General features: G+C 51.4%; 13 protein-coding genes across 13 annotated transcripts; 6 read left to right on the forward strand and 7 right to left on the reverse strand.

Moving 5' to 3' along the window:
• Nucleotides 1-600: 600 nt before the first annotated feature.
• Nucleotides 601-1,411, forward strand: VTP21DRAFT_10154 (uncharacterized protein; the record flags this gene model as incomplete). Its single annotated transcript, XM_069389459.1, has 4 exons — nucleotides 601-800; nucleotides 867-894; nucleotides 1,005-1,114; nucleotides 1,189-1,411. The coding sequence occupies 4 exons, from the start codon at nucleotides 601-603 to the stop codon at nucleotides 1,409-1,411; spliced, it is 561 nt and encodes a 186-aa protein (XP_069253880.1).
• A 272-nt stretch (nucleotides 1,412-1,683) lies between these two features.
• VTP21DRAFT_10155 (uncharacterized protein) lies at nucleotides 1,684-2,029 on the reverse strand (the record flags this gene model as incomplete). Its single annotated transcript, XM_069389460.1, has 2 exons — nucleotides 1,684-1,898; nucleotides 1,954-2,029. The coding sequence occupies 2 exons, from the start codon at nucleotides 2,027-2,029 to the stop codon at nucleotides 1,684-1,686; spliced, it is 291 nt and encodes a 96-aa protein (XP_069253881.1).
• A 367-nt stretch (nucleotides 2,030-2,396) lies between these two features.
• Nucleotides 2,397-3,347, forward strand: VTP21DRAFT_10156 (uncharacterized protein; the record flags this gene model as incomplete). The annotated part of the gene is made up of 1 exon (XM_069389461.1): nucleotides 2,397-3,347. One exon carries the CDS (start codon nucleotides 2,397-2,399, stop codon nucleotides 3,345-3,347), a length of 951 nt encoding a protein of 316 aa, XP_069253882.1.
• Nucleotides 3,348-3,964: 617 nt separating this feature from the next.
• Nucleotides 3,965-4,998, reverse strand: VTP21DRAFT_10157 (uncharacterized protein; the record flags this gene model as incomplete). Its single annotated transcript, XM_069389462.1, has 4 exons — nucleotides 3,965-4,366; nucleotides 4,483-4,547; nucleotides 4,611-4,699; nucleotides 4,781-4,998. The coding sequence occupies 4 exons, from the start codon at nucleotides 4,996-4,998 to the stop codon at nucleotides 3,965-3,967; spliced, it is 774 nt and encodes a 257-aa protein (XP_069253883.1).
• An 862-nt stretch (nucleotides 4,999-5,860) lies between these two features.
• On the reverse strand, nucleotides 5,861-7,168 carry VTP21DRAFT_10158 (uncharacterized protein; the record flags this gene model as incomplete). The annotated part of the gene is made up of 1 exon (XM_069389463.1): nucleotides 5,861-7,168. The coding sequence occupies one exon, from the start codon at nucleotides 7,166-7,168 to the stop codon at nucleotides 5,861-5,863; it is 1,308 nt and encodes a 435-aa protein (XP_069253884.1).
• A 249-nt stretch (nucleotides 7,169-7,417) lies between these two features.
• VTP21DRAFT_10159 (uncharacterized protein) lies at nucleotides 7,418-7,801 on the forward strand (the record flags this gene model as incomplete). The annotated part of the gene is made up of 1 exon (XM_069389464.1): nucleotides 7,418-7,801. One exon carries the CDS (start codon nucleotides 7,418-7,420, stop codon nucleotides 7,799-7,801), a length of 384 nt encoding a protein of 127 aa, XP_069253885.1.
• Nucleotides 7,802-8,724: 923 nt separating this feature from the next.
• VTP21DRAFT_10160 (uncharacterized protein) lies at nucleotides 8,725-10,347 on the reverse strand (the record flags this gene model as incomplete). Its single annotated transcript, XM_069389466.1, has 1 exon — nucleotides 8,725-10,347. One exon carries the CDS (start codon nucleotides 10,345-10,347, stop codon nucleotides 8,725-8,727), a length of 1,623 nt encoding a protein of 540 aa, XP_069253886.1.
• A 539-nt stretch (nucleotides 10,348-10,886) lies between these two features.
• On the reverse strand, nucleotides 10,887-12,953 carry VTP21DRAFT_10161 (uncharacterized protein; the record flags this gene model as incomplete). Its single annotated transcript, XM_069389467.1, has 3 exons — nucleotides 10,887-11,311; nucleotides 11,390-12,073; nucleotides 12,179-12,953. 3 exons carry the CDS (start codon nucleotides 12,951-12,953, stop codon nucleotides 10,887-10,889), a joined length of 1,884 nt encoding a protein of 627 aa, XP_069253887.1.
• A 1,768-nt stretch (nucleotides 12,954-14,721) lies between these two features.
• VTP21DRAFT_10162 (uncharacterized protein) lies at nucleotides 14,722-15,051 on the reverse strand (the record flags this gene model as incomplete). Its single annotated transcript, XM_069389468.1, has 1 exon — nucleotides 14,722-15,051. The coding sequence occupies one exon, from the start codon at nucleotides 15,049-15,051 to the stop codon at nucleotides 14,722-14,724; it is 330 nt and encodes a 109-aa protein (XP_069253888.1).
• Nucleotides 15,052-15,819: 768 nt separating this feature from the next.
• Nucleotides 15,820-16,580, forward strand: VTP21DRAFT_10163 (uncharacterized protein; the record flags this gene model as incomplete). The annotated part of the gene is made up of 2 exons (XM_069389469.1): nucleotides 15,820-15,834; nucleotides 15,906-16,580. 2 exons carry the CDS (start codon nucleotides 15,820-15,822, stop codon nucleotides 16,578-16,580), a joined length of 690 nt encoding a protein of 229 aa, XP_069253889.1.
• A 450-nt stretch (nucleotides 16,581-17,030) lies between these two features.
• Nucleotides 17,031-18,574, reverse strand: VTP21DRAFT_10164 (uncharacterized protein; the record flags this gene model as incomplete). Its single annotated transcript, XM_069389470.1, has 5 exons — nucleotides 17,031-17,858; nucleotides 17,941-18,016; nucleotides 18,082-18,209; nucleotides 18,301-18,395; nucleotides 18,475-18,574. 5 exons carry the CDS (start codon nucleotides 18,572-18,574, stop codon nucleotides 17,031-17,033), a joined length of 1,227 nt encoding a protein of 408 aa, XP_069253890.1.
• A 162-nt stretch (nucleotides 18,575-18,736) lies between these two features.
• VTP21DRAFT_10165 (uncharacterized protein) lies at nucleotides 18,737-19,680 on the forward strand (the record flags this gene model as incomplete). Its single annotated transcript, XM_069389471.1, has 5 exons — nucleotides 18,737-18,876; nucleotides 18,942-19,091; nucleotides 19,162-19,196; nucleotides 19,277-19,388; nucleotides 19,467-19,680. The coding sequence occupies 5 exons, from the start codon at nucleotides 18,737-18,739 to the stop codon at nucleotides 19,678-19,680; spliced, it is 651 nt and encodes a 216-aa protein (XP_069253891.1).
• Nucleotides 19,681-19,905: 225 nt separating this feature from the next.
• Nucleotides 19,906-21,500, forward strand: VTP21DRAFT_10166 (uncharacterized protein; the record flags this gene model as incomplete). Its single annotated transcript, XM_069389472.1, has 7 exons — nucleotides 19,906-19,972; nucleotides 20,032-20,106; nucleotides 20,186-20,487; nucleotides 20,577-20,674; nucleotides 20,749-20,935; nucleotides 21,019-21,181; nucleotides 21,268-21,500. 7 exons carry the CDS (start codon nucleotides 19,906-19,908, stop codon nucleotides 21,498-21,500), a joined length of 1,125 nt encoding a protein of 374 aa, XP_069253892.1.
• Nucleotides 21,501-21,519: the final 19 nt, after the last annotated feature.

Here is a 21,519-nt window from a genome sequence, read left to right on the forward strand (position 1 = left end):
GAGAGAGAGAGAGAAAGGGTGGAGGGCGGATAACAACAGTAAGCAATCGGCAACAGGGTCAGCAACAGCAACAGCAACAGCAGCCGTATGAAATGGTGGATTCTAAATGGAAGGCGCGTCAGTGAAGAGAGCAAAAATAATTAAAAGGAAAAATAGGTGCTTGCAGACGGGGAAATTTTCTCTGGAGAAATCTGTCACATCCATCATCGCTGGAAGCTGCGAATCCGTATCGATATCTGTATATCCCTAGATTACAGCCTGCCACGTCTCCATACAACCGCGCTCCCCCTCCAGCCTAATGATAAGGGGGGCCGACATTTGCATGGGCACCACACCGCCGCACCACTGCCGTTTGCCGCCCCCCTCCCCCTCACCGCCACACCTTCGAATTAATAGCTCAGTCGCATGGAATAAGGAGAAACAAAATAAAGCTACCTTGAATTAGGCAATTTTCCTAATCATCGAAGAATTCGGCAAATATCCCGACTGAAATCACTTGCATGCTCATGTAAAAAAATCCGCTTTTCATATCGGGCGATGAAAAAGGAATTTATTCTTCTTCCAGAGACTCCTTCTCTCATTCCTCTATAATTAGAATAGATGCAGACACGGAAATACATCTTTGTGCTTACTCTACTGGTTCTTCTTGTCGTCCTCCCCTCCCTCTACTACCTCAGCTACTCGCAGGACGATGATGACGATGTGTTCCTGCACTCCATGATCTTGGCATCGCCTCCCATCGACGAGAGCGTGCGGGATGGCGGCGTAATTATGACGGAGCTGACCAACTCGACCATCAGGTGAGATTCTCCATTTGCTTTCGTGCTGCCATGTCCATACTAGATCAGGTGTGCTCTCTCTTCTAGGGCGGAGCTAGGACGATCCACTTGGCGGGTAAGTCTAATCACGGCGATCTTATCTCCGATACCGCCCTCTCTAACCTCGTTCTCCCCCTCTCTCTCTTCCCCCCCCCCCCTCCATCTCTCTCGCCTTCCTTATGGTAGTTGCTTCACACCATGACGGCTAGATTTCCGACCTCCCCCACCCAAGATGAAAAAGATGCACTCAAGCACTTTATATACCTTCTCTCCCGACTTTATCCCTGCGGGCAGTGGTAAGTGCACTTCTCTGGACGCTCCATTGGTTGCGCTCATTTTTTTCTCCTGGTACATCTGATCATGCGGATAGCGCCCACGAGTTCCAGCAGATCCTCAAGAGGTATCCGCCGCAGGTGTCCTCCCGCGAAGCTGCATCTCAGTGGGCATGCGCGGTGCACAACATCGTCAACAAGCGCCTGGGCAAGGAGGAGTTCGACTGTGGCCAGATTGCAGACAAGTACAAGTGCGGGTGCGAGGGCGAGGAGAACAAGGCCAAGCTGAACGCGCGTTCATTCTCCCACTCGATTCTCTAAACCTTGCTGCCACTTCCTGTAGAGGCCGCCTCTGTATAGCGAGGGGGTGGGGGAGCTCTTCTGGACTTTAATTTTGCATTTGCTTTCTTGGGTTTATATTGTTTTTTCCTATTTTGTCCGCTTTTGAAAATAGCAGCCATATAGAGTTGTCATCATGTTGTATGGAAATAGATAAAAATGGTGTATATTTCAAAAAGGCAATCTCTGCAGTCACCGTGATGCCAGCCGGGCTGGAGGGCTTTGCAGCCTCGCCCGAAAGTTTGGCCGCCCGGCTATCCGCAGGCCAAATCCGAGGCGGATAGGCGGGAAAAGGCCCAAATGGCGTGCTTCTTTCGCACTCTGCTGCGGCTGGCATTCAAAGCGGGCGGCCCTTTAACCTTGTCGCGGGCGTCGCCTCCTGCAGCCGCAGCGCGACAGCGGCGATGCCTCGGGCATGTCGAGGCTGGGGGCAGGAGGAGGGGGGGCGGCAGCGTGCGTGCGAAGTTGACTAATCAAGCAGGCCTTGGGCCAGCTCTATAGCGATTAGCCAGCGGGACTCTTACTCGATATGGCCTGGAAATTTCTTACTATATTCCGTGCAATTTTATATTCGTCGAATTTTTTTTGCGTGTGTTCCATATGTATTGGTGCTGACTCAAGCCAACCGCTGGGCGGGATAATCTTTTGATCAGAAATTTTTTAGCTTGAATTCGATTGACTCATGGAAGAATTGCGATAATAAAAAGTATCGGCTCGAGAGAACCCCTAACCTCCCAGAAAATTTTTTCAAGTCAGCGCTAGCCCCCTCTGTAATTATCCTTCACGTTTGCATAGAGCCGGCCGCCCCCATACTCCCGTAGCCTCTATTTTCTCCCCCTTTCACCTGGATCATATCTCCTCATCACTATACCTGCCTCGCTGTCTTGATCTGAGCTTTGATCTTCATTTTTAGTCCTTGGCATCTGTATCAATACTCCCTCCCGCTTCGCTTCTAGAGCTCCCCACCATGATCTTCTTTGTCCCGGCTACGATCCCCGAATCGATGCAGGGATTATGCACAGCCTTAGATTTCCACACATCCGCCCTTACCCCCAAGCACCGCACATCCTCAGAAAGGAGCAGCAAACCCACCCCTCGGCGCTCCAGACAACACCGCTTCAACCCCACCGCTCGCCCCGCTGACAAACCCGAGCGAGATCAGCAGCGTGCCGTGCAGCCCTTTGCCGCCAATTTCGTCGACGTCGCCACCCTGATCATCGGCTCGATCTGGCCCCAATCCGTCTCCTCCATCTCCAACTCCAGGATCCTGCCTCTGCGCGAGTTCATTGAGGTCACCCTCCGCCGCTCGCATGCATCCTACTCCACATTTCAGACCGCCCTCTTCTACATGTGCCGGGTACGCACCAAGGTCCTTGAGCAGCGCCAGGCCGGCGAGTGCCATTTTCGCTGCGGCCGGCGTGCTTTTCTGGGCGCCCTGATCGTGTCCAACAAATTCCTCCAGGACAGAAACTACTCCAACCGCGCCTGGGCCCGGATCAGCGGGCTGTCTAGCGCGGAGGTTGCCTCGATCGAGCGCTCCTTCCTGGGCCTGATCGAGTATCGCCTCTTTGTGACCAAGGAGACGTTCGAGAGCTGGACCGGCTTCATGATTGCCCAGGCCACCAAGCTGCGCGGGGTCAAGCTGGGCGGTGCTTTCGGCGCCGAGGCGCAGAGCCCCATGGCCGCCCGTGTGGCCATCCCCCCCGCCCACCCGGAGAAGCTGGCTGAGCCCATGCCGACGGTGGCCGCCGTCGGCGACATGCCCTCGCCCTGCACCCCGAGCCACGAGCTCCCCAGCCCCGGCCCGTTCTTTGCCCCCGGTGGACTCGCCTCTACTGGCTCCGCCGACTACCCCTCCCCTGCCTTCTCCTCCGCCAGCACCTCGGGTGTCTTGGCGGATGTGGAAGTGTCTGTGTGACCTCTCTATATATATTCCTCCTCCCCCTTTTTATATTATGTGATATATAATGATTTATGTTCAAATGTGTAGTAATTAATGAAACATAATATCAAATAAAGCCGCGAAAAAAGCAGAAAAAAAAGGACCCAAAGCCATCTTTTAAAGGGGGCCTCGAGACCTACCCCGGTCGGCTCTGCTTTGGTTGGGGACGGGAGGAGGTAGCTATCAGCAAAGGCATTATGTGAATGCGTTAGCATATATAAACTGTAAGGAGGAATGTATACCTTTGGTTGCAATTTCTGCGTATTCTTTTCCCGTGTCACGCTTACCGGTTAGGTGCAAAGTTTTCCCTAAAACCTTGTCTTTGTTTAAGAGTAGGGTTACGAAGCATAGAGGGGTTGAAGTTCAAGACCGTGATACTCTTATATTTTTCGTTTGGATTAAAAATAATAAAAGAGATCATATAAAGTATTATAAAAAAAAGAAATGAAATTAAAACATTTGTACAGCCCATATTTTTTCCCCCCCTAGAAAAGAAATAAAACAATGATCAAACGAGGATACTTCAGTAATGAGGCGAAAAAAAAAACGAAAGTTCTATCATTTCCACTATTATTCAAACAAAAAGTCCCGAGTTACTTGACCCTAATCCGCTTATTGCGTTGTGTGTCTTCCTCATTTTCTGCCGTTGCACCCTCATCCTCAAGCTCATCTTCCTCCTCCTCTTCCTCCTCTTCCTCCTCTGCCTCTCCTGCATCCTCATAATGCTCTTCCTCTTCTTCCTCTTCGTCCAATACCTCTTCTTCCTCCTCCTCCTCCTCCTCCTCCTGCTCAAGATTTCGAGGATGTCTGTTCTCATCCATAGGCTCTGCAGGTGCCATCGTCGGTGCATCCTTCCGATATGGAACTCCAGTCACCTGCCTTTGCAGCAGCGGGCCACGTTCCTCCTTGCCGAGCCCCTTGCCTGGTGGATACCCATTTCCATACTTCAGCTGATAGTCTTTTTCGCGCTTGAAGCCGAGGATATGCGGCTCCGGCTAAGAGAAGGGCGAGAGGGGATAAGAAACATGAATTCACACGCATCACCCCCCGGCAACTCCTTTTCCGGCCGCATACACGGAGTGTAAGAGCCAAGCAACGGGAAATGACTTACCGTATGGACGAGGTAGTGCTCCCACCCCACCGACTGCACCACGCCGATCGACCGCCATTCTTCCTCTATTGATGGAATCGCATAGATGAGAATCTCTCTGGTTCTGCGTTAGTATGGGGCGCCATTACCAGTTAATAATCGGAGAACGCGCGGATTCTCCTGGTCAAAAAAGTGGCGGGGAATATATCGTAACATCTCTTTCGGGAGAGTGACATGCCTATGCATTCGAAAACAAGGGTAAGGTTTCCTGCCCACCCATCCAAGAAGAAGAGCCGCTATCGCCCTATGCAGCACCCACCTGTACTCTGAGACATCATCGCTATACCGCGGGGAGTAGACGATCCGCTCGGCTAGCCGTTCTAGCTTGCTTAAATTCTCTTTACTAATCTTGGGAGCATATCGCGAGCGGGATTCTCTGGTTTCCTCTTCCTCCTCCTCCTCCACCTCTTCTTCCTCCACCTCATCGAAATGATTTTCGTCATTGCCCGCATCGTGGCAATACTCTATGCGCGGCATTCTGGGATCCAGTTCTGATGTTCCTGCCCTAGAATGTTCTTTCTAGGCAATGTGTTTGGAAGGGGACAGAGTCGGAGAAAATGCTGTTATCCTGGGGGGGCTTTTTTTTTGGAATGGCAAAGGACGAGAGCGAAAGAACGAGAGGGAACGAGAGAGAGAGAAAGAGAGCAAGGGCTGGTGAATGAGCAGACACTACAAACACACGATCAAGCGCACGCACACGCAATGGTCCTTTCAGGCAGAGAGTATGTTCTAGATCTTGACGAGAGAGACGGAGGGGTTAAACCAGAGTGATGATGGAAACAGCCCATTCAACAATGAGAGGAACAGAAATAACAAACACAAAATAAATAAAGACGTAGAGGGCCAATGTTTGAGTTGTTTTGGATAGAGAAGGAAGGAGGGGGAGTAGGACTTTAAAAAGCGGAAGCAAGCATCGGGGTGGAGGGGAAGCTCGATCCACCGCAATGCACACGATCGAAAGAAAGTACGGAAATGAATGCTTACCCGTGTTCCAACCTGCAGAGGGATCTCCCAAAACCGAGTGAACCGCAATCAAAAATAAAAGCTGCTGCTGCTCTTGGTGACCAACTCCACTCGTTACAAGGAAAATGCTTAAAAGCATTCAGAAAGGTTGAAGAAAAGTGGACTCCAAATTCGACGTTGGATCACTTCCGCCTTTATTATATGAAACGGCCTGCGTTCGATAATAAAAAAGAAATAGGAACACACAGTGGGAATATACAAAATAGGGCTGAAATAAACCAAAACAGGGTGCAAGAAATCGAAAGAGAGTGAAATAGGTGGGGAAGTGAATCCTTGAGAGTCAAGGAAAGACCTTTATAGAAATGTACATGGATATTCATGGATGCGAACGGCGGCCCCAAATGCGGCGGTTGCTCAACTGCAAGCGACGATCCACACGACGCCGAGTCTGCTGTCCGGCCAGGCTCCGCTTATCTTTGTCGTTGTTCTTCTTCTTCTTCTTCTTATCCTGCTGGCCGTCGTCACCTTGCTCGCCCTTGTCATTGCCCTTCTGACCCTTTTTGCCATTCGGATCCTCACCGGCCTTGTTGCCGTTGTCTTCTTTCTGCTCACTACCTTGCTTTCCTTTCTGCCCCTTTTCCTTCTGACCTTCGTTAGCCTCATCTCCGTTATCGCCATTACCAGCACCCTCGTCTTCACCCTCATTCTTCTTATTGTTGCCCTTTTGGCCCTTGTTGCCTTTCTGTTTCTCGCCATCATTTTGGCCGTTGTTACCCTTCTGCTTTTCGCCCTCGTTTTGGCCGTTGTCGCCCTTCTGCTTCTCACCCTCGTCCTGGCCGTTATCGTCCTCGCCTTCATTGTTGTTCTTCTTTCCCTTTTGACCGTCGTTTGCGCCCTGCTTCTTCTTCTTGTTTCCATTCTCCTGTTCATCGGCTGGCTGCTGATCATTCGACTGATCTTCGCCATTAGCCTCCTCGACATTCTCCACCTCGTTGTCGGCATTTCCGGCGTCCTCGGCCTCGGAGGCCGCGCCGAAATCGTCCACCTCTCCGGACGAGGCGGAGTTGCTACCCTCGAGCGTGCTATCAAACTTCAGTTTGCCGTCGCCAGGCACACCAAGCGATCTTTTAATGATCTTGACGTCGGCACAGTTGACGAACGATAGCCCCTTCTTTGGCTGCCAGGTCCAGCGAACAACGCAGTGGTCGCACGAGAGGCCTTTGGGCAAGCGAAGGGCAAGCTTGTTCTCGCCTTTGACCGCCGCGCACTCCTTGACCGTCTGCAATTTTCGGAATCCAGAATCCTTTCCGTTCTTAGAAATCTCAAAGGTACACGGGCCCTTCAGTTTCTGGCCCACTTGCCAGTTAGTCGGCATGATGCCGCCCTCGACGTAGATGCCCTTAATTTGGCCGGGCCCAAGGCCTCCGCACACTCCGCCCTTGTTGGCCTTCTTAGCATCCTTGAAGCGATTTGTATCATCGCCGGGGACTAGGCGTGGGGGAGGATTGGTGAGAAAAGCTTCGTTAGGGCCACTCTTTTCGGCATCAGCGCCGCCGCCTCCTCCATTATCGTCTTTGTCCTTGTTATTCTTATTGTTCTTCTTGGCAGCATCGACGGAGCTGACCAACCCCGCCACAAGAATCCAGCCAAGCGTAGCTTTCACGAGAAAGGACTTTACCAACATAACGGCAGAAAAGGTAATATGAAAAGGGGGTAATAATAGAAAATGCGGGTTCCAACACAAAAAGTAAAAGAATGTAATCCGAGCCTGCGGGATACCGATCCTGCGGTGAATGAAATCGCTACCGGGCGATAGAAAAGGAAGTTGAGAGATGGATGGGATGGAGAGGGGGTTGCAAAAGGAGTTGGAGAAACGGGAAGATTGAAGGGAGGGTTGTGGGTTTTATAACACGGATCTTGGACGGGTGCCCGAATGTTGCACACACGTTTCAAGATCTATGACGGGACTGCTTTTCTACCCAGATTCTGGTCAAGCCCTTTGACTAGAACCAACGAGAGCTCTACCGGTTTAATAAGCGGACCTGAATTCCCTCCCAAAATAATTCAAGCCAACCTCGTTCCCACCAAACGGCCGTTTAATTGCCTAGGGCCATTCTCTCACGCACCGCAGCAGCGGCCAACCCAACAGCACCATCCCTTTTATTCGCTGCCCTCGATCCCATCTGCTGAACTTGGGAAGGCCCTTGCTTTCCCAGTTATTGGGCCAAATGAATCCCTAATCCTGCATAGCATCGAGACTTGGCTCGTATTCGCCCCTAGCCAGCCCAAACACCACTTGCCGGTCGCCTTCCCCTAGCTTGTTAAGGGGGGCGTAGCCTGAGATGAGGGGATGGCCGTCCCGGGATAAAGATAAAACCAAACTTAATGGATAGAAACAATTTGGTGCAATCGGGCGTCCTTCTCCTATTTAGAATCAAGGCGAGGCTCGAAATTGAGCACCTTGATAAAAATGGATGCCTGACTGTCTATCCTTCGTACACTTTCGAACTTGAAAGGGGAGTCCCCCTTTACTAAGGCACATATGGCTGGCTTCAAACGTTAAAGCAAAAGAACCTTGGTTATGTTGGTGAGCTTGGGCTTGGGACACTCTGTCCCAATGCATAGGCGTTATTAGAACGGAATCCAAACCCCACGCTATTAAGTGATGAGGACGCACACGGCAACGAGCACGATACGGCTGCACTAGCCGTGCTTTCATCATTTTGGTATGAAGTTGGAAGAGCCAGCTTTCCCACGTTGATTGGGAGGGTGTCCAAAGTGAAAATTATCTTTTATTCACTGGGCGCACGGCCAATTGGATAACAATCATGATCTTAGCAGAATAAGATTAAATTAAGAAAAAATGCGGAGAGATTACAAAAGGAGGAGAGGGTATTGAACGAAAAATTACACAGATATCTATAGAGTCTCATTTTCCATCTCCATCGGAATCCATTTTTTTCCACCTTGGCTAGTGTGGTCGAGGTTAGAAATAAAGGCTAACTCTAGGTAAGGCGGACTACTACAAAATAAAAAATATTACTCGGGGGGATAAATATACCAAGTATATACAAAAGAGGGGGGTGTACACAGATTTCAATAGGTAAAGGAGTGGTATCATCAGGCGCTGGGCGTCCTCGAATTCTCTGCAAGAGGGGCGCCATAATGAAAAGGAGGCCGCGTGGCTAACAAGCGAGGGGTGTTCTCAACCGGTTGAGACAGAGAGCTGCGGCTCATGCTTTAAATGGGTGTGCTCAGGCAAGCTTCTCGGGCGCTCCCTCCAAACTCTAGTCTATATTTACTGACGATTTCATCGAACGACTCTATCCACCGCAAAACCTGTGGCATCTTAGCCGAATAGTGGCGAGAGTGGACGACCAGGTAGCGGAGCCGAGAGGCGATGGAGTTCAGCCTCGTTCGGAGTGGATCGTGGGGAGCCACCAGGCACCAGAGTTTGAACACGGAGTCGCTCACACGGGAAATGAAGGCCAGTGGGAAGTTGCATGGCTCCTGCTGAAGAATCTTCTTGATCGTGTCCAACAAGTGCTGGATGAGTCGAAGATTCTCGATCCGGTCCTCCGGTGCATCAGGATCAAGGAAGGCGCTATGCACCTTTAAAAGGTTGAGCTGGTATTGGCCCTGGGCATAGAGGGGGAGGGAGGTACATCCTTGGGTCTGCAGCGAGGGAGGGAGGCCGTGGAGCCATTCTTCCAGTCGCTCGTGGAGATGGTCGATGGTCGTGAAGAGCCCATGTTCTCGATTGTATATCTGCTGATCGATCTCCGCCTCAATGGCTTGCAACTCGAGGCAGGCACGCCAGTACAGGATCGCCTCTCGTATCCGCTGATCCCCCGCTTCGTCAGGAAGCAAGGAGGGCATTGGCGTGTTGCCCGCCTCAAGCTCATGGTCCACCACCAGATACCAGTGAAGCCTGCGGCAGACTTCCTGCTCCACGTGATCGTCCGGTTTGCTTCGCAGCTGCTGTGCGATGAGCAGGGCGAGGCCCCGGAAGAGATAGCGCTGGTTGGCACGCAGAGCGTCGAAGAAGAGGAATTCCGAGAGGAAGATGAAGGCATAGGCGAGGCAGGGCGAGGCTTCCTCCAGGTCAAAGCATTCGAAGAGCTCCTCCCTTGCCAGAAGATAAAATTGGTCCCCAAGCTTCTCCCTCCCGGGCAAGCCGTGTAGGTAGGTGGCGTGCCTGGCCACATAAGCACATATGGCGTACAAGGAGGCGTGGTAGGCCGGGTCATTGGAGGAGTGCAGGAAGCTTGACTTGTGAAGGAGCGGACAAAACGGATGAAAGCACAGAAAATACACCTCGAGCAGCTGGTCCACCACCTCTGGCCGCACTTGTGGCACGCACGGCGAGCCGATCTCGAGCAGAGACAGGGTGAGCTCCAAGGCGTCGTGAGAGAAGGAGCTAGGGGCCGCAGATTCCCTTTCCCGGGCAAGCTGCGTGATATCATACGGGCATAGGAAGCGATGCAGATCCGTGACGCATTTGTAGCCGGTGTCGATACGGAGCTTGTTGTCGGGCATCGGGGAGATAATCCAGGGATGCCGGCAGAGCACGTCCAGAAGACGCTGGAGATGGGCTGCCTGCAGATTCTCGATGGTGTGCTCATAGAGGCTCTCCAGACTGGCCAGTTTTGTTTCCAGCTGGTAGAAGCATCTGGTCAGCTCTCTTATTTCATCCCCCGAGATGAGCACGGACGACTCTCGATACGAGCAGAAGCGATTGGCAGTCTGACAGCGGCGACATCTTGGCTTGGCGTAGTCGCATTTGACCCGTCGCTCGCGACAGACAATGCACGCCATCGGCTTCCTGTTTTTGAATTTGGAGGAGAGGGAGGCTGAGAACATGTCTATAACACCATCGAACGAGAGGAAAGACGGAATGAGTAAGGGGGAATGGCAGATGACTAAAATTAATAAGGGCTACCTTAATCGTCATGATTTCTTAATCCACCCCCCGACTCCGATCCTCGTTTTTCTTAACCGCGCCGATAAACTCTCTTTCATGGAAGCATGAGCCACATATTGAATGCTAACCTCACAAATGACCTGATAGGGAAATGAACACGAGGAAGAAGGCGATTCCCCTCGTGGAGAATCCGCAGCACCGGGAACCATCTTCGTTACCGGCCAAGTAGCGGTTGACCACTGCCTTTTATTTTGGGATAAAAAACAAACACGACAAAAAAAAACAAGGGAGAAAGTTCAAGTAGTTTTATTACGAGCGTGTAGATTCCAAAATCGAAAATAAAGAAAAGAGAAAAGAGAATATTAGTAGTAATTAAAAGGGGGGAGGGTGTGGGCGAGAAGGGGGGCAATGGGAGGGCGCCAAGCGTTTCGCAACTCTCCTTCTGATGTGTCTAGCATGGGGTGTTTTGGAGGGTGCCTTAAGCCTGAGCCTGCACAATGGGCGTCCCTTCGACCTTTTGCTCGTCGGCAACGTGGGGGATGGGGGGGAGCTCGACGGGGCCAGGGGATGCGGTCTCTTCTTCAGTCTCCGCCTTCTCCCCCTTCTCCGTCTTCTCCGTCTTCTTTTTGATATTGGTGAAGAATTGCGTGAGCCGGCGGCCGATTTGATTAGGCGACTTTTCTCCGTTTTGCTCACCACCCTGCGACTCCTTCGCTTGCTCCTCATGCGAGGTGGGGGGTGCCTCTTCGGTGGTAGTGGCGGTGGTGGTTTCCACCACGCCCTCTGCCTTCTCCTTCAGCTGCTCGTACTTGCCCTCCGTCTTCTTTCCGAAGATTTTGCCAAACAACGGCTGTTTCTTTTTGGCATCCGTGTGATCCTTAGCCTCCGCTGCCTCTCCGGGCACTAATCACAGGAGATGGGTAGGTGAGGAGCCCGTGGGCGCCGCTATAGAAGATTGAAACAAAAAGAAAGGATGCTTACCTTCGCCAGTAGGATCCGTGGTCTCGGGGACCGCGGGGTCCTCTTGGTGTTGAGCCGCCTCAGCATCAACCTCGGCTTCGGGAGAGGCGTCCGCTGGTTTCTCCTTCTTCGAGAAGAGCTTCCCGAACATGGAGTGCCTCTTCTCCAGGGTTGGCTTCTTCTCATCCTCGGCAGAAGCGGTCGCAGCAGGCTCTTCTTCAGGAGCGGGTTCTTCGGTGGTATTCTGCTCTTCCGTCGCCGCTCCTTCCTCCTCCTTCTTTTCCTCTCTGGGGCTCTTCTTCGCACCAAAGAGTTTGAACGTGCCAAACTTGGGTTTAGCTTTAGCTGCCGCTTCCTCAGACGCCTCCTGGGCCTTCTCCACCGAGGCCTCTCCCGTTGGCGAGATGGCCGCCGCATCTTGCGCGTCGTTGACCGTCTCCTGAACTTCGCATTCCTTGCAGATGCCTTCCTTGGGGGCGGCCTCCTTATCCTTTCGAGAGGGTCGCAGGCTGAACGTTCCGAAGAGCGACTTGCGCTTGGTGAGGGTTGGCACTTCGCCCTCTTCACCCTCGGCGCCCTCCTGTTTCACCTCCTCCGGGCGCTGCACGCCTTCAGCCTCAGGCTCGCCCTCTTCTCCAGAGAAAACATCGGCTTCAGCCGGGGCGTCCGACGTCGGCTTGGCAATCACAAAGGCCTTGCGGCTCACTACCGTCCAGAGAATTGTATTGAGTCCGGTATTAGGGCGATGATGAAAGAGGGGAGGGGGGGGGAGGAGGGGACAGAGAAAGGGAGGGGGATAGAAAGACTTACCCAAGCTCTCGTACACCGTCTTGAAACCCTCCGACTCCTCCACGGGGGGCAGCTCTTTCGCCTCGCTAACTCTGAGGCGGAGGGTGTGAATCCACGACTCGAACTCCTCGGCCGACCCGGCTGCAAGTTCATGCACACGGCGGGAGGACACAATTCTGAAGGCGTGGTTCTTGCCGACGCTGATGGGCTCAACCGACTCCACATCTCGCAGGTTGATGATCCCGAGGGGGCGAGTGAGCTCGTTCACGGAGCGATAGACAAACAGCATCCCGGCCCCCGATTGGGTGGCGGCTGCGATGTCAGTGAAGAGGGCTCGGTTGACCGCTTCGTAGCCCTTTGGCTTCTCGGCCTCCTTTTCCTTCGGCTTGGCTTCCTCCACGGCGCCGCCCTCGGCTGTGGCGGGAGGAGGGTTCGAGGCGGCGGGTTGGCCAATGCCAAGCAGGAATTTGCGGGCGTTTTTGCGGTGCACCATTTGCAGCTGGTCGAGGGTATGGGGCTCGCTGCGAAACACGTAGTATCGCCTCTGCCACAGGCGGAGGGGCTTTGGGCCTCGGCGTAGCAGAGAGCCTGCATTGATGAGCGAGGGCTCCTTCTTTTCTTCCTCCGCTTGCTCAGCGGCCGGGACCTCTGTCGCCTCAGGCGCGGGTTGGCCCTGGGCAGGCTCTTGCACGGCGGTGGCGCCAGGCTCTTGCGGCTGCTCCACCGTCTCCTCGGTCACCTTGGGTGCGTCAGTGGCGGCGGGGGCCAGTTCGGCGGGGGTTTTCTCTGTCGACATAGTATCTTATTCTAGTGCCAAAAGGGGAATAGGAGGGGAGGGATTAGTCTTTCATCAATGACCTTTGGGCTTTCACGCCACGAAGCTAGGGGAAAGGGGAGAGGGGGGGGGGGGAGGGGAGGGGTAGGGGAGACCCAAGGACAAACAAGCTATTATTATACTCACCAGGAAAGAGCGAGTGGGCAACCAGGGAGCGACCAATATAGAATATATAATATAAAATATAAAGCGGGTAAAGACAAGTGGGGGAGAGGGGGGAAGAGAGCAAGAGAGGAAACCAAACGAGTCAGAGGTGGGGGGGGGGGGAGTGCACGAGTTCCGGAGATGACACGTATATATGAGCTGCTTGCAGCTTGCAGTAGGCAATGGTTGTGAATCTTTGCAGGACGGGAGAGAAAAAGAAAACAGTGGGGAGAGGTCGAGTAGGCGGAAGAGGAGAAGAAGGGGGGAGAGGGGGGAAGGGATTGGTTATGGGAAAGAGAGGAGCGCAAGACGAGAGACAGGTAAAACCAAGATCTATTGCGAAGATGAGAGGGGGCCGGAGGGCGCTGGTTGGACGCGAGGCAGAAAAGAGTTTAATAAGGCTAAATTGCTGCTTGTTTTCAGGTTCTGCGATCTACTTGTTTTATTTCGCGGATTGCTTCCTGACTGCAGCTTTTACCTGCTTTAAACCTGAAGGATCCGGTAGGACCGCCCCCCTTCCTCTCTATATATTCTAGGTGAGGAGAGGGGTCGGCTGCTGGCTCTCGGGAGCTGGTCAGCCCGGAGACACAGCCGAGCTTGACGGCTTGGGAAGAAAGCGAGGAAGAGAGAAAGGTGGGCCCGAGAGAAGGTTGGATGGGGCTCGTCCCCCACAACTGCTCTTTCCCCCTTCCCTAGTACGCACTCGGGACCGCTTTGTTTAATAAAACCATAGGCCCAGAATTGTGCGGAATGAAAGCTTGCTAAGAGAGAAAGGGGAAAGTGAAAAAAAAAAAATTCGACGTGCAGATTTACACATAAATGAGACAGAGTAGAATGCTTTTCGATCGGCTTCGTATCCCAGGCTAAGGTCTTTGAGGTGACGCCAGCTATCCGAGGGAGGGGATATTCACGCCAGAGCTACTGACTTCATTGGACGTATATATCTCAGCCCTTATTTGGAAAGCGGAGAGGGGAAGAGAGGAAAGGGTTGCGTGTGGCAGGCACGGGCTGGGGGGGGGGGGGGAAGGGGAGATACCCTGAGATTGTGACTGTATACTGAGGGGGGCCCTTTGCACATGATCTTGGCCGTCCGCGTCAGATCCGATTATCGAGGGTTTCTCGGCGGCTCCCAATCTCGATGAGGGGAGGCTAGGTGGCTTCAAACCTTCTCGCCCAGGATGCGGACGCTCTGGCTAATGGGTTGCGCGCGAGCTTAAATGGTGACTGCGAGCTCACGCAACCGACGGCTGGGCCGTGGTGTCAAAACGGTTAAAATGTTAATAATCACGCGCTTATGCGCAGCTCTGTTTTGCGGCCCCACTGACGGCGCAGTAGTAAGCGATGCAAAGAAGCTTTGCATGATGCCATGAAACCATGGCACAAATGATTCATTGTATTAATTGGAATAGGTTAAGAGCACAAGTCATAAAGGTGCAAGAGGAGCTGGGCTCCAACCGGGCAGAGCGCACAAGGTCCCAATTTTGAATTTGAATTTATAAGAAGGTTACAGATGGAGCCAACCCCCTCCCCACCGTCGCGCGCTTTTTCCCAGGCCTATCTTGTGATGGGCCGCTGTCAAGACTAGTCAGGCTGGCCTATCCCCTCGCACAAGTGCGTTGAGTTTGCGCGACGTTGCACCGCCAATATCACGGAGGAGGAGGAAATTGGGCAGCGAGGAGAAGGGGGTGCGAAATAATCCCGCGCGGTATACCGCCCTAGCCTGAAGCACAAGCACGTCCCGCTGCCGCCGCCGCCGCCGCCGCCACCCCATGTGAAGGGCCTTCGCACGGCGAGCGCTCCTTGCACGCTGTCCCTCCTTGCCAAAGCACTGCTTATCCCTTTCCGTCCCTGGTGCCATTACTGAGGCTCTGTATAATGCTGGGTTGGCAGGACGGGCGAAAATCGAACACGTCATTCAGACTGAGCCCATATAATAAACTCTGGGGGAGCCACTCATGTGGCCTTAAGCCAATTGACAGGCAATCGATGGGGGGGGGGGAGACTGCCGGTTGATTGTGTTAGTATTTTGACAGCTGTTTTATTGCCTTTGATTCTATTAGATCTGGTTTACACCAAGCGAGGCGGTGTGTTCCGAGCGGCTTGCTGTAGGAAAAAAAGGCTACATTGGGCTGGCTCGGCCAAGGAGCAGCAGGAGGAGTCCAGAACCCGTCCTCGCCTTCCCCCAGGCCAAACACGATCCTCGCCGCGCCCTGCTCTCCTCCCTCTCGCCGTGATATTTCCTTTTTCAACGGCCCAGCCCGGCCTGCTGAAGCGCGGCCCGCAAGCGATAATAAAGCAGGGAAAAAGAATCAGCCCGCCCCGCGGCTGGCTTTATTCATGTAGGCTGCAATTAGGGGGAAATTTCGCGAAGAGATATTGGCTGTAAATTTTTTTTTGCATTCGCATCGATAACAGTCCTGACAATCCCAGGGCCACGGCTCCCGAGCTTTTCTATCTCCTCTGGGTGACAACTCTATCATCCTTGCAGGAGACGGAGCAAAACCTTAAAAAGATATTCACACTCTATCGATCAATATTATCCTAAAATAAGGCTATATAAGTCGAGTTGTGGTCAAGGCGCATTTTTTTTTTTCCTTTGGAAAAAAAACACAGAACCTCCCGCCTTTTGAAAGTAAAGGGTCTCTCTTCCACTACTTGTCATCATCGCTTCATACGCCAATCCATGGAGAGTGCTAAGGTAGCAGGCTCCGCCGCCTTGCTGATGCTCTGAGGAATGCTAATCGGATGCATTCGTTTGCATTCTTATAGGCGAGCGTATTCAGCCCCATTATCATTTTTCACGGGCATGAATCCAATGGGACCAATGCTTCGACAGAACATCGCCGCCGGGTCCAGAGCATGCTCGCGACCAACACCCATCAATGGCTCACCGTCTTCGAGGACGTCCGCAAGTGCGAAACAAAACGGCTTGAGTCCGAGAGCGAGCGTCGTCGCCCATCCTCCCCTGACTCCGCTTACGCTTCCGCCTCTTCACCACCCAGCTGTCACCCTTTTGCGGAAAAGCGGGCGCAGCCACCACCGCTGCTGCCTTCGGCGCAGCAGCAGCCGGCCTCGCAGTCGAGCGATAATGGGCTGCGCCGGAGAAGAGGAAACCTGCCAAAGGCCACCACCGCCATATTGCGTCAGTGGCTAACGGAACACCTGCGGAGACCTTATCCGACGGAAGAGGAAAAATTGCAGCTCGCATGTAAGACAAAACTCTCCTTGAACCAGATCTCAAACTGGTTCATTAATGCGCGCCGGCGGTACTTACGGCCAATGATGGAGGGTGCCGTGGGCCAGTCCTCCCGACTCTACACCCAGTCGACCGAGGAGGGGAGCTCAGAAGAGGAGGTGCAGGCGCGTGCTGGCAAGCGCATGCGCACCAAAACTTCTACCGCCAATGGCAGCGGCGGCTACAAACGCCCTCGGACTTCATTATAATCCAAAACAAACGATAACCACCTCTCGATTCCTTCTTATGACTCTCTATACATACATCTATATCTCTATCCATTTATCACGGAGTAGATTCCGTTGCTCGCCCCTCCTCCTCCCCCACCACCCCCTTTTAGTATACCATTGCTTGTTGAATATAGTTTGTTTTTAATAGTTTGTTTCCTCCTTACCCTTTCTTTGTTCCTACTTCTCTGCTTCTCTTTTAGCGTCCTTCTCCCGCGTGACTCGTTTATATAGTTGGTTTGGCCTTTTTTTTTTTTCTATTTCATCCTGCTCCTAACTCAGTGTTCTTCTGTAACATAGTCTGTTTCTCTACTCTTCTCCTCTTATAGTTTACAGTTTTTTTATTAATTTGCCTTGTGTTTTAATAAAAGTGTAACAGAATATATAGTTTATCTTGAAAGCATGTGATCTTGGAGGATATAGAGAGAATGCTCAACGATTGTACGGCTCAAGTAAGGCTAGCGCTTTTTGAAGATTATCCACGGCGGCGGGGATGTCATCGAAATTTAGCGCGCTGATCGCCCATTTGGAATACTTCTGAGCCTTGGCGACAATACCTGGGTCCATATCCGGGGGGAGTGTGGGAGCATAGGGAGCCGACGATGATGACAATGGCCGCGGCGCAGTTTGGGCAGACTGTGGAGGGGCAGAGGGGGGAGGAGGAGGAGGAGGAGGAGCAGAGGGAGAAAAGGCCATGGGGGAAGGCTGGTGGGATTGTGTGAGGGGAGGAACTTGAGGGGGTTGCGGGGGCGGGGGACCTGCTTGGTATTGGAAGTAGGGATTGTAGTCAGGACCAGCAGCAGAGGGGTTGCCATGCTGGGCCGGAGGAAGAGAGCCTCCAGCGTATGCCCCTTGTGAGAGGTCGATAAACGCGTCCTTGGGAGCGAAAGGCATGGAGGGGGCTGTACTATTGGGTGGATTCTGAAATAGGGGCTGGTAAGGAACCTCTTCTTTATTGCTACTTGGATCAAAATCGCTCGCTGGCTGGCCCACGGGAGGGGAAGGAAACGGAAGCCAGGCCTGATCCGCGGAAGAGGGAGCAGATGCAGGGGCGGAAAAGTGTGGGTCGCTTGGCGGAGCAATGGGATCTTGGTCCATTCTATTGCCGCCCCCGCTGCCAGTAGGGGATGTTGTTTCGGGCGGGGGATTTGCCTCAGTTCCCGTTTCACCGGGGGGCCCCGCAACGGGCTTTCTACCCTCGCGCAATGCCTTGATGATATCGGTGGCCTTCCACTTGGAATACTTCAACTTCTCTTCAATCTTATACAGTAGGGAATGGATAGAGGTACGAGTCAGTATCAGAATGGGGGAAGAGAGAGGATTTAACTAGCGTGTACTCTACCGAAGGATCGAGCTCACCGAAAATCTTCAACAGTTCTAGGAAGATGGATGCTGCTAAAAACGTCTTTGCTGTTTTTCTGCCAGGCCACGCCCATAATCAGCAAATGGATCGAGTCGATGATAGAAAAATACAACCACCTACTTTGATGCTTTGCCGGCTCTATCCTCGTTGTCTGCATTCATAAACACTTTAAGCGCGAAATTTTCCACCTGTGCATGCCCAACTAGGTCATCTGAAATGGCCTCATTATCGGCTAACTCCTTTTTTTGCTACGGAGGCGAGAGGAGGGGGGAGAGGTGAGAGGTGAAATGAGAATTGGAGGTGTCGAGCCATCCTAAAATTCCTCTAATCAACACACACCTTTTCAAGGACATCAAGTAATTTGGACAAGTATATTTGACAATCTTTGGTTTTCGATCCCTTTTTTATTGCTTCCTTGGCCGCATAATAATAACCTACGTGTTGAACCAGTGGATGTCAGTAAGGGGTGACCGAGCGAAGAGAAATCAAGAGCAAAGTGGTCATGACACGTACAATAGTAAGAGATCACAGGCTGATGATCTTTAAGCTCTTGCGCACGTTGGAGATACGGGTTGATGAACTTAAGTTCTTCTGGTAAAGGCAATCCGTCCATTAATGACGCTTGATCCTAACGAAATCAGTAGTTTATACAGTGATGCAAGACTACGAGTCTTGGCCACTCCCTTTTTGAGCTTATGGAAGTTGAGGGCGACCGTTCCCCTAATAAAATTCGATTATTCTATTAACTCTTTTTTTTCATCGTTTTTTAATCATTATGTATTTCAATAAAGTGAATTTTGTTGCACTATTTATAGTGCTCTTCTGCAGTGGAGTTCTGGCAAGTCGTGTTCAGGATCTGACCGATAGTAACTTCAATTCTGAAGTGAAGCGGGAGGGGGAGTGGCTCGTTGAATTGTACGTATATAGTTGCTTCTATAAGGGGAACATCATCCTCCAAACATTCTTTGCTCTAAATCTAGCTATGCTCCCTGGTGTGGTGCTTGTCGACGGTTCGCTCCGCTTTATGAGCAGGCTGCTGAGCGGCTATCAACCCATGCGCCAAAGGTCGCCATTGGCAAAGTGAATGTGGAGGAAAATCCAGGTCTTGCAAGTCGATTTTTCATTTCTCGGTAGGGCGCGTGACATGTATTGTAATGAATGAGAAGAATACTTTTAACTTTCTTTGGATCATCTTGGTAGAATCCCGCAAATGTACCACATAAAGGATCATGAAGGTAATGACTACGAACAAGATCTCTCCCACTTCCCCTAGATGAATGGCATCTAACTCTTTCGCTTTTGTAACGCATCTCAGTTCGAAAGGTTAATATCACGTTTGAGACGTCGAGTGTCGTTGACTACGTGGTTAAGGAGAAGTGGAAGGAGGACAAAGTGTGGAACGGCCTGTTCTCCCCTTATTCTATTGGGTAAGCAGTTCATACCATGGTTGCTTTTTTTTTTTCACGACATTCATACTGAGACTTATCGACGTGTACCGATAATAGCGGCACTGTTATGAATGGCCTTGGTATCTTTAGTGGAGTGGTTTCCAATGTTACCAGAACCGTTCCTGCATATATCCTGTGGCCTGGAATGATGGTGGCCTCATTTGCATTTGCTTGGTTAATAGCAACGCTGACGACTCCCAATCCCCCTCCTGCACGTTCTGCACGACCTGCACAATCTGAACAGGCGCGCGAAGCCAAAAAGTCGAAGTAAAATAAGATAGTATTGTAAGAATTGCTTTTACTCTTTTTATATATAATAAAAGTTCTTGTTAATTCAAATTTCTGTGGGATTTTTTTTATAATTCCTTCGGTACTTTTAATTTCGAGCGGCTTAGCAATAAACAGTCTCTGTTTTTCTTCCGGACTACTACTGACTTAGCAATATCCGCGCTCTCCTACCTGAACTCCTCTTTCCATCACTATAAGCTAAGGAAACATGTCCGAGGTTGCAGAACAGCCCAATTTGTCTACTGAAGAGATCAAGAAGCGAGCTCTCCGACAGGGTATATCGCAAATCCTATAAACTTTGGAAGCTGGATTAATCATAATCTTTCCCGAATAGTTGAGTTCTACTTTGGGGATGCTAATTTGCCTTATGATAAATTCTTTTGGGATCTAACTCGAAAGAATGATGGGTGTAAGTGTGCCCTTTTTTTATTAGGATTATTTAATATGGCTCGAGTAGCATTCATCGTCCTCTCATTTCATCTCTTTAGGGGTTCCAATCAAGGTTCTCATGACATTCAAACGTATGCGCGCCTACCAGCCCTTTGAGCTTGTAGTGGAGGCCCTCCGGGAATCCAAGAGCCTCCTTGAGGTGAGTGAGGATGGCACCAAGGTTCGCCGCAAGGAACCCCTTGTGGAGACGCCTGGACGCGTTTTCCGCTCGATCTACGCAAAAGGATTCGGAGAAGAGACGCCTACGCTTCAATTCGAACTGGAAGACTTCTTTGCCAAGTTTGGTGACTGTCGGGCCGTCCGTATGCGACGTACCGATGACAAAGAGAAGAAATTTAAGGTAGGCGAGGAAAACAATTGTATAATTTAGAAAATTAATCGTCTTTGCCCCGCAATGGTAACTTATACTGAACCATTTGGTATTCGCAGGGCTCCGTATTTGTCGAATTTGGGACCCAAGAGGAAGCAGAAAAAATTGCTCAAATGAAACTCGAATACAACGGGCAGGAGCTTGAAGTCATGACAAAGTAAGTGGGTGGAGCGGACCATTTTATAATTGCGGTGGGAGCGTGGATTCTGATGCCTTTGCATGTTTGTCTAGGGGTAAATACATTGAAATTAAAAAGGAGAAATATGCCAACGAGCCCAGCGCACCTCACAAACCACCTCCATTCAACGCATTCCGCGAGATGCGAGAATCACAAAAGTCACAAAAGGCTCCTAAGCGGCCTCTACATCTAATCAAATACAGTGGTTGTGGAGCCAGCCTAAAGGTGAACGAATTAAAGGTAAGGGAGCTACGACAATAGGTGGTGCGTGGGTTCAGTTAGACTGAGGGCATTTTCTTTGTTTTCCTTCATGCTAACCATAGGCTGAGCTTGCGAAGCACATCGAGATCTACTGGGTAGCTCCTGCTAACGGCGAAGGTTTTATTGAGCTAAAGGGCAATGCAGATGAAAATGCCGCGATTGAGAAGTTGAATGCGGCTAGCATAGAGCTAGGCGGCGTGAAGACCAGTTTTTCCATTCCAACTGGTATGTGTTTTTTTCTTTCCTTCTAATATGTTAAACCGAGTTCTAATCCCACATTTCGTGGGGTGGGGGGGATGATTTCATTACAGACGAAGAGAAGGAATCCTATACTCAGCAGAAGCAGAAGCGTTCTAAAGACGATGGCGCCTTTGGAGGCAAAAACCGTGGTACAAAGCGGAAAATGGACGGTAAGCACCAGAAACGAGGCGAGAAGAAAGAGGGAGAAAACAAAAATGGTTCGGAAACGCCCGATGAGTCGGCCGCTAAGAAACTCAAAACAGAGGAGGAGAAAGTGGAAGGCACAGAGGGACAGGATGCATAGTCTTTCATGCTAGCTGTGG

This window comes from Calcarisporiella thermophila (genome assembly GCF_041956535.1).
Source record: "Calcarisporiella thermophila strain CBS 279.70 unplaced genomic scaffold VTP21scaffold_6, whole genome shotgun sequence".
NCBI classification, from domain to species: Eukaryota; Fungi; Calcarisporiellomycota; class Calcarisporiellomycetes; order Calcarisporiellales; family Calcarisporiellaceae; genus Calcarisporiella; species Calcarisporiella thermophila.